This window comes from Pongo abelii, chromosome 10 (genome assembly GCF_028885655.2).
Source record: "Pongo abelii isolate AG06213 chromosome 10, NHGRI_mPonAbe1-v2.0_pri, whole genome shotgun sequence".
NCBI classification, from domain to species: Eukaryota; Metazoa; Chordata; class Mammalia; order Primates; family Hominidae; genus Pongo; species Pongo abelii.
In genome coordinates, this window is record NC_071995.2 from 131,241,171 (window position 1) to 131,253,766 (window position 12,596).

Genomic DNA, 12,596 nt, shown 5'->3' on the forward strand with positions numbered 1-12,596 from the left:
TTCAAGTGTATGCAAAAGGAGAAAGATTAGCAGAATGTGTTCTCAGTTTCAGTGATGATCAGCATGGTGTCCTTCTTATTTTTTTCTCTTGCCTGTTACTCCTGATCCTCCAGCATGAGGGGAGTGATTCTGACAGGGCTGTTGTCTGTGACTCTGATCCTCTATGCAAGAGGAGTGATTCTGACAGGGCTCTGGCATGTGACCCTGTGATCCTCCAGTGAGTGGGGAGCTGATTTCTGACGGGGCTCTCGCCCAGACTCTGATCCTGCAGGGTGAGTTTTGACAGACAAACTTACACGAAGGTCAGGCAGGTAAAGTACAAGAGAGAAGAGGGCTAGTTTCACTTGTTGAACATGGTGAAATCAAAGGCTTCATCTTCCTTTTATTGAAATAGTCAGTCCTCTTGGTCTGTCCCTATTCTCCCTCTCTACGTAAGGACCCAGCTCTAGAGAATTATTTCCCCAAGTGGAGCAGCAGCATCAGCAAGTGATAAACAACACAGGACGGATGGGCTTGCTGGGAGCGGCTGTTGGGACAGGTGGTGACTGTGGCTTTGCTCTGTCCGAGGGAGCAGCCGCAGCTCAGCTTCAGTTCATCATGACTGAGTAAGAATTGGGGCCTAGAATCTTCCAATTTTCAAAGAGAGTAGAAATCATTTTCACATAAAATAAGATTTCATGTGAAAATGATTAAGTATTGGTTCTGTCAACCAAGAATAAAATTCTAAGACCCCCAACCAATTGAATGGAGCCGCTTCTCAACCTAGGGCACCCCAAAGTAACCCAGGAAAACGAGCTCAGGTCCTGATGGGAAGAGGGTTTGGACAAGCCCCTTAGACTCTCCTCCCTTTGGAATTCTGGAACACTAAAACACAGATGTTAAGTCTGACCAAACAGACTCTTTTGTAGGGATAAAATGCATCCAAAATGACAGTTAGCAGGCCCCGAAAGAAATTAAGTATTTTACCCCAAAATGTATTTCATGGATGTGTTTTGAAATGGCCTGCATTGCTGTGTCTTGTGGGGGAACTCAACATTCTGTAGAGACTTCCCTTTCTTTTGGAGGTCTTTTCTGATCCAGATAAGATTAACCAGAAGTCTGGCCCCTTTTTAAGTCTGATAACAAATATTTACAATCTCTTCCTTCTGAAGCTCCTTCTGAAGCCGGGTACCTGGAGGCTTCATCTGCATCACAAAACCTTGGTCTCCACAACCCCTTATCTTAACCGGACACTCCTTTCTATTCATACCAGGTCTTTAGATAATAACTCAACTCTTTCAACCAATTACCAATCAGAAGATCTTTGAATCCGCCCACGATCTGGAAGTCCCCACTTCCTGTTGTCCCGCCTTTTGGACTGAACCAGTGCGCACCTGACATGTGTGGATTGATTCCTGTGTCTCCCTAAAACATACTCATCCAGCAGGCTGCGTGCCTGCACGCTGAGCATGGAACGCAGGGGCACCAGCCGCGATGACAACACTGCGTGGACCCACATGCGCCTTTGCGATCGTCACGCTGGGTGTCCACCATGGAAGCCGTCCTGGAACTTCCAACGTGGCCCCATCTCATTGCGGCTGTCTGCTGTTTTTGTCCCCATGAGGGAGGGCGAACTCCTGAGCTTAGGCAATCCATCCACCTCGGCCTCCCAAGTGTTGGGATTACAGGCGTGAACCACCACACCTGCCTTAATATTTCATTTATTCTTTAAAATCAACTTTGAGGGGTGAAATTTATATAAAATGAAATGCATCCATGTGATCTTTGCATTTTGGCCCATTTTTGACTGATGGAGACCCCTGGGTGACCCCATCCTTGTCCAGCAGAGAACACTGCTGCCCTGGAACTGTCCCAGGTAGGCCCCTTCCCTGTGAGCCCCGACCCTCAGCCTCTACCCCAGGATGAATTTTGCCTTCCATGGAATTCTGTGTGCAGGAATCACGCAGACACTCTCTTCCATGTGTGGCTCCGAGGCTCAGCACAAGCCTCTGCATCTCACCACGTTGTTAGGTGTGGAAGGGTCCGCTCCTCCCTGTTTCTGAGTATTTCGTGATGTGGGTGGAGTCTCCCCTGCTCATCCATTCACCTGCTGACGCACATGAGGTTACTGTGAACTGTGAGTAACGCCGCTGTGAACATTTGTGTGGAAGCCTTTGCGTGTACGCATGTCTCATTTATTTTGAGAAAAACACCTGGGAGTGGAATGGGGGGACATTGGAGGGGACACTGCGGGGGGACATTGAAGGGTGGACGCTGGAGCGGGAGACACTGGAGTGGGTTTCGGGCCTTCAGAAGGAGCTGCTGGTTTTCCAAAGTGGCTGCACCGATTCACAGTCCTGCCAGCCATGTCCGAGAGTTGCGTCTGTGCCATGTCCTTGTCAACATTTGGTATTGTCAGCCTGTACCTTTCAGCCACCCCAGTGGGCACGGGGCCCCATCTCACTGTGGGTTGAATTTGCATCTCCCTGGACTGTGGGGAGCACCTTTCATGAGCTTGCTGGCGCGGGCCAGTCTTCTCCTGGGTAGTGTCTGTTCACGTCGTGGCCTGTCCTTTAGCTGAGGGTTGGAACAGGGGGTTTCAGCAGCTGTCCAGGTGGTGGCTATGAGGAGCAGGGGGCAGCCATGCCTTGAAGACTTGATGGGGCCAGTGAGCCTGCTCCTGCCACAGCTCAGGGCATCCAGAGCCTGCCAAAAACTGTGGAAGGTGCCTCCCATTGGGTTCTCTGAATTTCATTGATTTTTAAAATGTCAAACACAAGGCAATCCTTTTCCTGCTAATTGGGGATTATCAAGTGCATTTTGAATGAAGAAAAATAACCTTCAAGCCGTTAGTCCTGGCTCCAGTGAGCCCTGAGGGCTGCATCTGCGTCTCTGTGATACAGACAAGCTCTGTGTGCCAAGTTTTTATGGCAAAGCCCGGGGGCCCCAGCATCTGGCCCGACACTCACCGTGGTCTCTGCCTAGCCCCTGCACCAGGTTGTGCTTGCTGGGGGACGTCCCCAGCCCTCGTCCCCAGCCCTCGTCCCCACGCCCTCGTCCCCAGCCCTCGTCCCCACGCCCTTGTCCCCGGCCCTCGTCCCCACACCCTCATCCCCACACCCTCGTCCCCACACCCTCGTCCCCACACCCTCATCCCCAGCCCTCGTCCCCGGCCTTCATCCCCCACCCTCGTCCCCACACCCGCCTCTCTCTGCTCCACTCCTTCCCAGGCAGGGCCGCCCTCGACCCCTGATGGCGCAGCTCACCTGATGGGCGCTGACTCGTCGCCACGGTCCAGCCAGTCCTGCGGGGGGATGATGTACATGCACCAGAGGCCCCAGTTGTAGCCGTGGGCGGCGTTCGCATACTGCTGCACCTCAAATGTGCTGTACTTGATGTTGTCGATGGCTGGCAGCACGATGCGACGCCGGTCCTCTCGGATCCGTGACAGTGCGGGCTCGGCCCTGCGGAGGCACAGCTGTGAGGAGGGGCGGACCCAGCCCACCGCATTCCCCGAGGAGGGTCCACTCGCCCACAGGGAGGGGAGGCCAGTCCCCACCTGGTCTGCATCTAGCCCTGCCACCCCCTGCTAAGCTGGACCCACAGCCTCCCTTGGAAACCCCAGGGCCCCCTCAGCAGCAGACCCACCTTGACCAAGGCCTCACCCCTGCTGGGGTAGCCCCTCAAATGCCACTGGCCCCTGGGGGACGCTGACACCGGCCACGTTGGCCCAGCTGCAGCGTCTCTGAAGGGCTGCCCAGGGGTCCACAAGAGGTCAGCTGTGTCCACCACGGGGCTCCCCAGCTCAGTCTCCCTCTCTGCCCAGCCCGAGTCCCTCCTCTCCTTTCCTGCTCCTGTGGGAGCTGCATTCATTTGCAAGAATTAATTGAGGATCTACTATGTGCCACGCCCTGTTCCCACAAATTGGAATACAATCATGAACTAAGGAATAAAAATAATCCGTGCCATGGGGAGCCCACAGGGCGTGGGATGGAAAAGCCACCAGGCACCGTTGTGCAGTGCGGAACCTGCGCGACTGTGCAGCAGCTCCGCTCGAGGACGGGACGGAGGATGAGGTACAAGCAGTCATGGATGTGGTAGAAGAGGTTCACAGTTTTAAGTAGGGCTGCCCTGGGTAGTGACTGGAAGCAGGTGCTGACGGAGCTCGGAGGGTGCGGCAGCTGCACCGAAGCCCCGGCGTGTGCCTAATGGGCCTGCAGGGCTGGCCAGGAGGCTGGACAGAGCGATGGGGCAATGGGGGTCGAGAAGGACAGAGAGGAAGGTGAGCAGAAGCAGCCTCCATGGGCATCAGCTCAGTCTTCGATTCCACATCCCAGGCAAGGGTCCTGGGAAGCAGGTGCAGCCCTCGCCCTTGGAGACACCATGGTCTACCGCAAGGGGAGATGGCTGAGAGGCCCGCCGTCCACGCTGGAGTCCCACAGGGCCAGAGCCACCCAGCCACTGGCTGACACAGAGCCCAGAGGCTGCAGTGAGAGGCTGGATGGCCTGAGGGCAGATTCGGGTCGGCTCAGGCAGGGCCAGCGTGGGGAAGGGCAAGGCCCTGACCCTGCCTGTGAGACCACGGGGCTGTCTTCACCCCTCCTTCCCAACCTTCTGAGCATGAGGCCTGGTATTTACCTGCCTTTCAGCTTTGTGAGGAGGATTAATTAATTACTCTTAGCAAAGTGCTTCAGAGATGAAAAGCTCCCTGGAAATGCCAGGTCTGCTAATAAGGCAGAATCCTTTGTGGAGACAGTTATGGGTGGGGGTGCTATTTGCAGATGGATAACTGGATTTTCAGTTGTGAAAATTAAAGTTGGACTGGTTTAAAATTGCATTTTGACATGACAGACCCAAGGCTCCCCCAGACACCCTCAGGCCTCGGGGAGCTTACGCAGCATCAGAGGGACTAAAAGTCTGTGGGTGTAGTTGTGCAGTGCACAACCTGTGCGACTGCGTGGGGTGACCCTGTGGGGGGCAGACAGTGGAACACAATTCATGCACAACACGTCAGAAGCTGATGAACATCGAGGGAAAGGAAAGCGCCCTGCGGAGGAGCATGGAAGGGGCAGGGATGGCACAGGGCAGAGGAGGCAGCGTCTTGTCAGAACAGTGCCGGCTGGGGGCTGAGATGCCCCAGGAAAGCTGAGTGTGAGGGGAGAAGCCTGAGAGGTGCCAAGTCCCAACTTGAACCCACTGATGCTGTTATGGAAACCACGGACTTTGAGAAGCCCCCAAACGCCAGGTTCCCCGGGGACCCAGCAGGAGGCCCAAGGACACATGCGGTGGGGTGTCCCAGCCAATCATGACAGTCCCAGCCTCTGTGTAACCCTGAGATCGATCATCAGCTGGCCCTTCCCACCAAAGCCCCCTGCAGTGACGACAGCCCGCATTTCTCTGAGTTGAAAAATGAGTCAGGAGAGTTGATATAAAATCTTCAGTTTTGGTTTCTCCAGGAAGTGGGGAAAACGGCCTCCCAGGTCTTCCCTGTGGTTGGGTGGACAGAGGTGGGTCCTGGCCCGGGTGTGGGGCACACCCTGTGCATTGTGCATACAGGGCCTGTCTGAGGTGCGGGGCACACACACCCTGCGCATTGTGGGTACAGGGCCTGTCTGAGGTGCGGGGCACACACCCTGCGCATTGTGGGTACGGGGCCTGTCTGAGGTGCGGGGCACACACACCCTGTGCATTGTGCATACAGGGCCTGTCTGAGGTGCGGGGCACACACACCCTGCGCGTTGTGGGTACGGGGCCTGTCTGAGGTGCGGGGCACACACCCTGTGCATTGTGGGTGCGGGGTCTGGCCCGGGTGTTGGGTGGACAGGGGTGGGGCCTGGCCGAGGTGCGGGGCACACACCCCTGAGCATTATGGGCGTGGGGCCTGCTTGGGTGCGGAGAACACACCCCTGTGCATTGTGGGCGCAGGACCTGCCTGGGTGCGGGGCACACACCCCTGAGCATTGTGGGCGAGGGGCCTGCTTGGGTGCGGAGAACACACCCCTGTGCATTGCGGGTGCGGGGCCTGCCTGGGTGCGGGGAACACACCCCTGTGCATTGTGGGTACGGGGCCTGGCCCGGGTGTTGGGTGGACAGGGGCGGGGCCTGGCTGAGATGCGGGGCACACACCCCTGAGCATTGTGGGTGCGGGGCCTGGCCTGGGTGCGGGGGACACACCCAGTGCATTGTGGGTGTGGGCTTGGCCTGGGTGCAGGGAACACACCCCTGTGCATTATGGACTCTGTAGGTGCCCTCTGTGGGGCTGGCTTTGGGGTTTGGATGGGGGCATCCTGGACTTCCCCAACTCTAATGACAAGGGTCCTTGCATAAGGCAAGGATGGGGAAACAGACACAGGGAGGGCGTGGGGGTCAGAGGTGGGGGCTGCAGCCCCCAGGAGCTGAGAGAGGTGGGAGGGATCCTTGCCTGGAGCCTCTGGGGGAAACTCAGCCCTGCCCACACCTTGGAGTCAGGCTCTGGACCTCCAGAACGGTGAGGAGGTGAAGTCCTGCTGCTCCGAGCCACCCCGGAAGGGGGTGCTTTGTGCTGGTGGCCCCAGGACCCCATACACAAGGTGACCCCCTCGGCCCAGAAGCTACACAAGTGAAACCCGTGCTCACTTCCCACGCCCCTTGCACTCGGCTAAGACCTCCGGGGCACTTGTGGCTACCTCCAGTGACTGAGCAGGGCCTGAGAAGCTGGACGTCTGCACCTGAGCCCCACCCCACCTGATCTGAGGTTCCCACCCTGCGGGGGACACACGGTACCCGAGCCTGCTGGAGTCAGGACGGGGTCACATTCTCCTGGGGCAAGGTGGGCACAGACCAAGCCTCACACACATGCCTCAGAGCTTCTAAGCGCCATGTCCTTGGGTGCGTGCTGGGCCTGCCCTCCTGTGGTTCTGCATTCAGGAGCTGGACACGGACAGGCCGCAGAGGTAACCACACAGGTGGACTTGGTGGTGGCTCTCAGTCCCAGATCCTGAAGGCTACAGCGAGTCCCCCAGCTCCGGGGCCAACCCAGCGGCCAGGCTGCAGGGGCATGGCGGCTTAGGAGGGGGATGGTGGAGGGGGACCCGCTGAGACTGGCTGTCCAGCCTGTTCCGGCCCTTACCAGCCCGTGTTGAACTCGACGTGGGCATCGAAGAAGCCGACGACTGGGGCGGTGGCCGCCTTCCAGCCCTGCAGCCGGGCGCGGATCAGTCCTTCCCGCCGGCTGTTGCGGACAATCTTCACGAGGCCTGGGTACCGCTTGTTGACGTACTGGTCCAGATTGAACTTGAGCTCCACTGAGGAGAGACAAGACTTCAGCACGCTGGCAGGTGCTGGCAGGCGCAGGGCCACCAAGACCCAAGGCCGGAAATGCCGCGTGCCCCGTGTGGGATGGGTGTCTCGTAAACATTCTCTTAGGACCCACTGAACTGCATGTGGTTCAGCGTGGGTGGCCACAGAGAGATGCGACCCCAGCCTCACGACGCTGACATTCCAGTGGGAGACACAGCAAACAAGGAAACGCACCAGACCAGAAAGCAGCCCATGCTGTGGAGACGGGAGACACAGGACTGCAGTCAGCCGTAAAAAACCAAGTCCATAGATGGACTGGGGGACACAGAATCGTGGCCTCTCCACGCAACGGAACCCGCTCAGCCAAGTCCACGCATGGATGGGTGGACACACAAACATGGCCTTCCATGCTGGGGGCAGGGTGTCCTGATGGAGCTCCCTGTGGCCAAGGGCAAGACACAGGTAGCCGAGCTGGACTGGATGGTCCTCCCCACACACCACCTTCTCCAGAGAGACAGGGCTCAGGAGGGCAGCCACGCCATTCATTCCTCTGCACACAGACCCCAGTGTAGACGGTGCTGCCGGGCTAGGGCCCTGCTGCAGGCCAGAGCTTGCCCCACAGTCCCATGGCATAACCTCCTGCCTCCATGAGGGGCCAGGAAGGGGCTGGCCATGTTTTCCTCCATTTCCAGAGGGAGTGTCACGGCTGCAGGCTCTCTGCTCTGTGCCTGGGAAGGGCAGATGGGGGACAGGCCTGGGGCAGTGCAAGATCCTTGTTTGGGGTTTCAAGCCTGTGTGCTAGAGGGTGTGAGTAACACTGCCCTCAGGGGACCTGAAGCTGAGGAGGGTGGCGCTGAGGAACCATAGGGCTTGGGCTCCAGCTGCGAGCTCTGTCCAGCCAAGCTCTGGTGTGAGCCTCTGTAGGCACGAGAGGTGGGAGGTGTGACTGGCACCCTGGAGAGCTCAGCTCTGCTGGCCTCTGTGGAAGAGGGTGGCTGGCCCCAACTCCATCTCCACCCAGAGCCTGAGAGTGGAGGAAGCAGGGACTTCGTAGATGCATCCGGTTGAGGATCTTGGATGAAATCCTCCTGGATTTGGGGTGAGCTCTGTGTCCTCATGAGAAGAGGAAAGGATGCAGACACATGGGAGAGGCTGCATGATGGAGGCACAGGGAGGCACTGGCAGCCACACACTGGGGACAGCACGTACGCAGCCATTACAGAGGCTGGAAGGCAGGAGGGACCCCCATAGGTTTAGAGCCCCTGTGGACAGATGGGGTGCGGTCCTCTGTCGCTCTTCCCCGGGAGGCTCCACCCAACCCCAACGCAACCCAGCCACAGGCAGCCGCCCGGCGAGCACCGTGCTGAGGCCCCGCCCACTCACCGTTGTCACTGTTGTCGTCCACCAGGATGACCTCCTTGAGGAGCTGGGAGGGTGTGTGGTTGACCACGCTGTGCACGGAGCGCAGGATGACCGACAGCGCCTCGTTGACAAAGATGAAGACCACGGAGACCTGGGGCAGGTCCTGGGTGTAGCTCATCTGTCTGCACCTGCAGGAGACACGGTTTGGGGTGTGGTCAGGGTGCGGCATGTGGGACCCTGGGAGCCAGGTGCACCCTTCCAGGGCCACTGGACAAGGCCTTGACCCTACAACCAGACGCCAAGGGTGTACGGGGGGTCAGAGCTTTTCCAGAAAGAAACTAGTAACAGTAACATAGCACTCAGCACACACACAGCCCCTGTGCCCACCCCGTGCTCACAGCAACCCCGAGAGGAGATGAACGTCCCCGCTCTACAGACAGGAGCCTCCCCTGTGGGCCATGAGTGCAGGTGCTGGGATTCCAACCCCAGCCGACAGCTTCAGGAGCACGTTGGGGACGGCACTGCTGGGCACAGCCGAGGAGCTGGGCACAGCCAAGGAGCCAGCCACCCGCACAGGCAGCCACTTCCCGCCCTGGCTCACAGCTGGTTCCAAGGCTCTGACGAGAATTTCAAAGGGACAAGGGCTGTGCATCGCCATCATATTTATCTGGGCTGTGGTGCTCGGCCAGGGAGATTTCATCACTCAGAAAAATGCTTTCTGACAAGAAAATGTCACTCTATTCATCTGTAGAGGAAAAGGCTTGGATCGCACAATTTTCATGAACTTGCAAAATGTGTAAAACAAAAATTCCTGAGAAAGGAAATACATCTTAGGACGGACTGCAGGAGCGGCTGCAGGTTGGAAAGATGTTTTGGGGTTGGGGTCAGGGACAGAGGCACTCCCAGAGCCCAGGGAGAGGGGAGCAGGGCTGCTCAGAAAGCCTGTGACAAGCCCTGTCCCATGGGGTGGCCCCTCTCACCGTCCTCAAGCGCATGCCCCGTACCTGTTTGTTCCTGTAGGTCTATCTCCCCCCCGACAGCAGCTCCTTTTCTGTCCCATGGACAGCTCTATACCAAGAACCCAGGCTGTGCCCGGCACACAGCAGGTACTTTATAAACATCTGTATAATGAGGGGACAAATGAAGACTCAAGGGGCCCCACAGGCACCGGCTGGGCCCGTGAAGTACTCACGCCTGCCCGCCACGCCTCTTCAGAGAAGTGGAGGAAGCTGCTGGCCTCTGGGGGACAGTGGTGGACTCCACCCTTCTTTCTCCCTCCATCACTAGGTCATGAGGCGTCTCGGGCCCGGCTGGGGGGCCACATGTACCTGTGCTGAAGAACTTGCAAGCAGCAAGGACAAGTGATTTGTGGCGTGACCGTTCCCGGGGGCCTCCAGCCTCTTCAGACTACAGCGAGGGCGGGTTAGGGCAGAGAATTCCTGTCACCTACAGCACTCATTCTCAATGACCTCTCATTTGATTTAGAATCCGTGTCCGGTACCCACTCCTTGCCCCAGAATATCGACGGCCTTTTATTGATGGATCTCAGCGGCCACTCGCTTTATAAACAAGCCGCCTGTATGGAACAGAAGGCCTCCCTGCAAGCTCATGGCCGCAGGTTTGAGAGATGGACGCAGAGGCCCCCGGGACGCTGGCCACGCGGAGGAGCGTGTGAGGTGCCCAGGAGCGATGAGGGCAACAGAACCTTCCAGATGCACCCTCTGCTCTGCGCTCAGCAGGAACGTGAAGAAGCCGAGCCGGGCTGGCCTAAGCAGAAAGGGGGCCGGTGGCTCATCCGCAGGAAAAGTCCAGGTGTGTTTGGTTTTGGGCCCGGCTTGGTCGGGGGTCAAAGCTCGTCAGTGGGACACGGGCCTCTGTCTGCCTCTCTTGGCTCCAGCCTTCTGGCTTGAGTGTAATCTCAGGAAGGCCTGTCCGCATGGCCGGAGGCTGTGTCGCGTGGCCGGAGGCTGTGTCCCCGCAGGTCCAAACCTTCCAGGGGTTTGAGTCCAGGGCAGCAAACCCGCCTGTCTTCCCAGGACAGGCGGGAAAATCATCCCTGTGTCTCCTGGGCTCTGACTGGGTGACGTGCCCTTCCCTGACCCAATCGGTATGGCCAGAGGAAATAGGGCACTCTGATTGGCTTATGCTCCACCGCGTTATGCTGGACTCAGGGCCTGGCAGGGGCGGCTCCTAGAAGTGGGGCCCGTGGATGCTGGACCAGCTGTCAGCAGATGTTCCTGACAGGGAGCAGCGCCAGGGTCCGATCCAGGTTCGAGCCCAGGCGCCCACAGGCGAGACCGACAGCCGTTGGGATCCTCAGTTCTCCGGCACGATGAGGATTCCAACCGCATCCGCCTCGCAGGTCGTACGAGGGAGATCCTGCCAGGTCGTTTCCACACGCGTGGAGTTGAAGCGTTTTTATTTAACTCCCTGTTGCCCACGTGCTGGCAAATGGAAGACAATGAAGACCAGGATGACTCTTCCAAATCTCGCTTTTCTGCAAGGCTCAACCCAGCCCCAAGAAAAAGATAAAGGAGGGCAAAGATTTTCCAGCAAGTCCCAAATGCCCATCAGTGAGGAAGGCAAGTCACTCACCCTGAAGTTCAGCCCCTAGACTTGTCCGCCTGCGCTCCTGCTGGGGATGAGGGAGAGGCCACGGGGAGCAAATGACGGCTGGACCGGTCCTCCCTGTGGAAGCCTTTCCTTTCATGGTGGGCTGAATGGTGTCCTACTCCTGCAACCCAAGACACGGTGTCAGCAGGATGTGGGCCTCTGTCTCCGATCTCGGAAACACATCTTCTGGCCCAGGTTTAATCTCAGAAGGGCCTGTCCTCATGTGACTTATTGCAAGTAGAATCTTTGCAGATGTATTTGAGTTAGGGATCCTGAGATGAGCTTGAGGCAGGATCGGTAGGATAAGGAGGCCACACTGACGTCCTTGTTCCCTGTGTGAAGCCCCTGGGCCCCTTTTGCAGCAGGCTCCACAAGGTAAGCAGCCTCACAGGACACCAGCTGACTGCCGGATGCTTACAAGTTCCTGATGCCCGGTACAGGCCCGGGAAAGAGAATGAAGATACCTTATTCCTGATGTAGCTTCCCCAATCTCCAGCCATTCAGCACCCAAAGCCCACCAAGCTCTTAGCCACACATTCCTGCCTCGGAGGGGCCAGGGGCTTCTCCAGGACACTGTACGCACAGTTACACTCCAAGTTCAGCTCATTTTAATAGTAAGAGACACACCCCCAGGTGAGGATTCTATATATAATGATACATGCAGTGTGTGTTGGAGCATGTAGGTACTGAGCATGTGTGCCAACCGCAGGCCTGTCTGCCTTTACACACCTGACCTCACCATATTTCACGAACAGGCACACACAGCCAACCTCAGGCCTGTCTGCCTTTACACGCCTGACCTCACCGTATTTCACGAACAGGCACACACAGCCACCCGCAGGCCTGTCTGCCTTTACACGCCTGACCTCACCGTATTTCACGAACAGGCACACACAGCCAACCGCAGGCCTGTCTGCCTTTACACGCCTGACCTCACCGTAATTCATGAATGTGCACACACAGCTCCCGAGAAGGGACTCCCCTCAAGCCAAGGGGCTGCTTCTCCCTCCGAGCAGCACCTTCGCTTTGTGACAAACTTCTTTGCCTACTTGTGCTTTGGACTTGCTCTCAAATTCTTTCGTGCTGCAAAGTCAAGAACCTGACCCAGCCACCCACTGATAACGAGATCATCCTGGATTTAGGGCAGGTCCTAAATCCAACGACAGGTGTCCTTAAAGAGAGGGCAGAGGAAACGTAACACAGAGGTCCAGGCAGCAGGCCATGTAGAGGTGGAGGCCAAGACTCGAATGGCACGGCCACGAGCCCAGGGATGCCTGGAGCCCCAGAAGCTGGGAGAGGCGGGAAGGATCCTCCCTGAAGCCTCTGGAGGGGCACAGCTCTGGCCATAGCATGATCTTGGGGTC

General features: G+C 57.7%; 1 protein-coding gene across 2 annotated transcripts in view; it reads right to left on the bottom strand.

Moving 5' to 3' along the window:
* Nucleotides 1–12,596, bottom strand: part of GALNT9 (polypeptide N-acetylgalactosaminyltransferase 9) — a 130,419-nt gene that overhangs the window by 54,298 nt on the left and 63,525 nt on the right. For both annotated transcript variants that reach the window (XM_024256802.3, XM_054528457.2), the window contains exons 3-5: nucleotides 8,641–8,807; nucleotides 7,088–7,262; nucleotides 3,246–3,443 (exon numbers count right to left, since the gene is read on the bottom strand). In XM_024256802.3, the coding sequence (XP_024112570.1) occupies nucleotides 3,246–3,443; nucleotides 7,088–7,262; nucleotides 8,641–8,807 (540 nt within the window). The remainder of the gene's footprint in view (nucleotides 1–3,245; nucleotides 3,444–7,087; nucleotides 7,263–8,640; nucleotides 8,808–12,596) is intronic.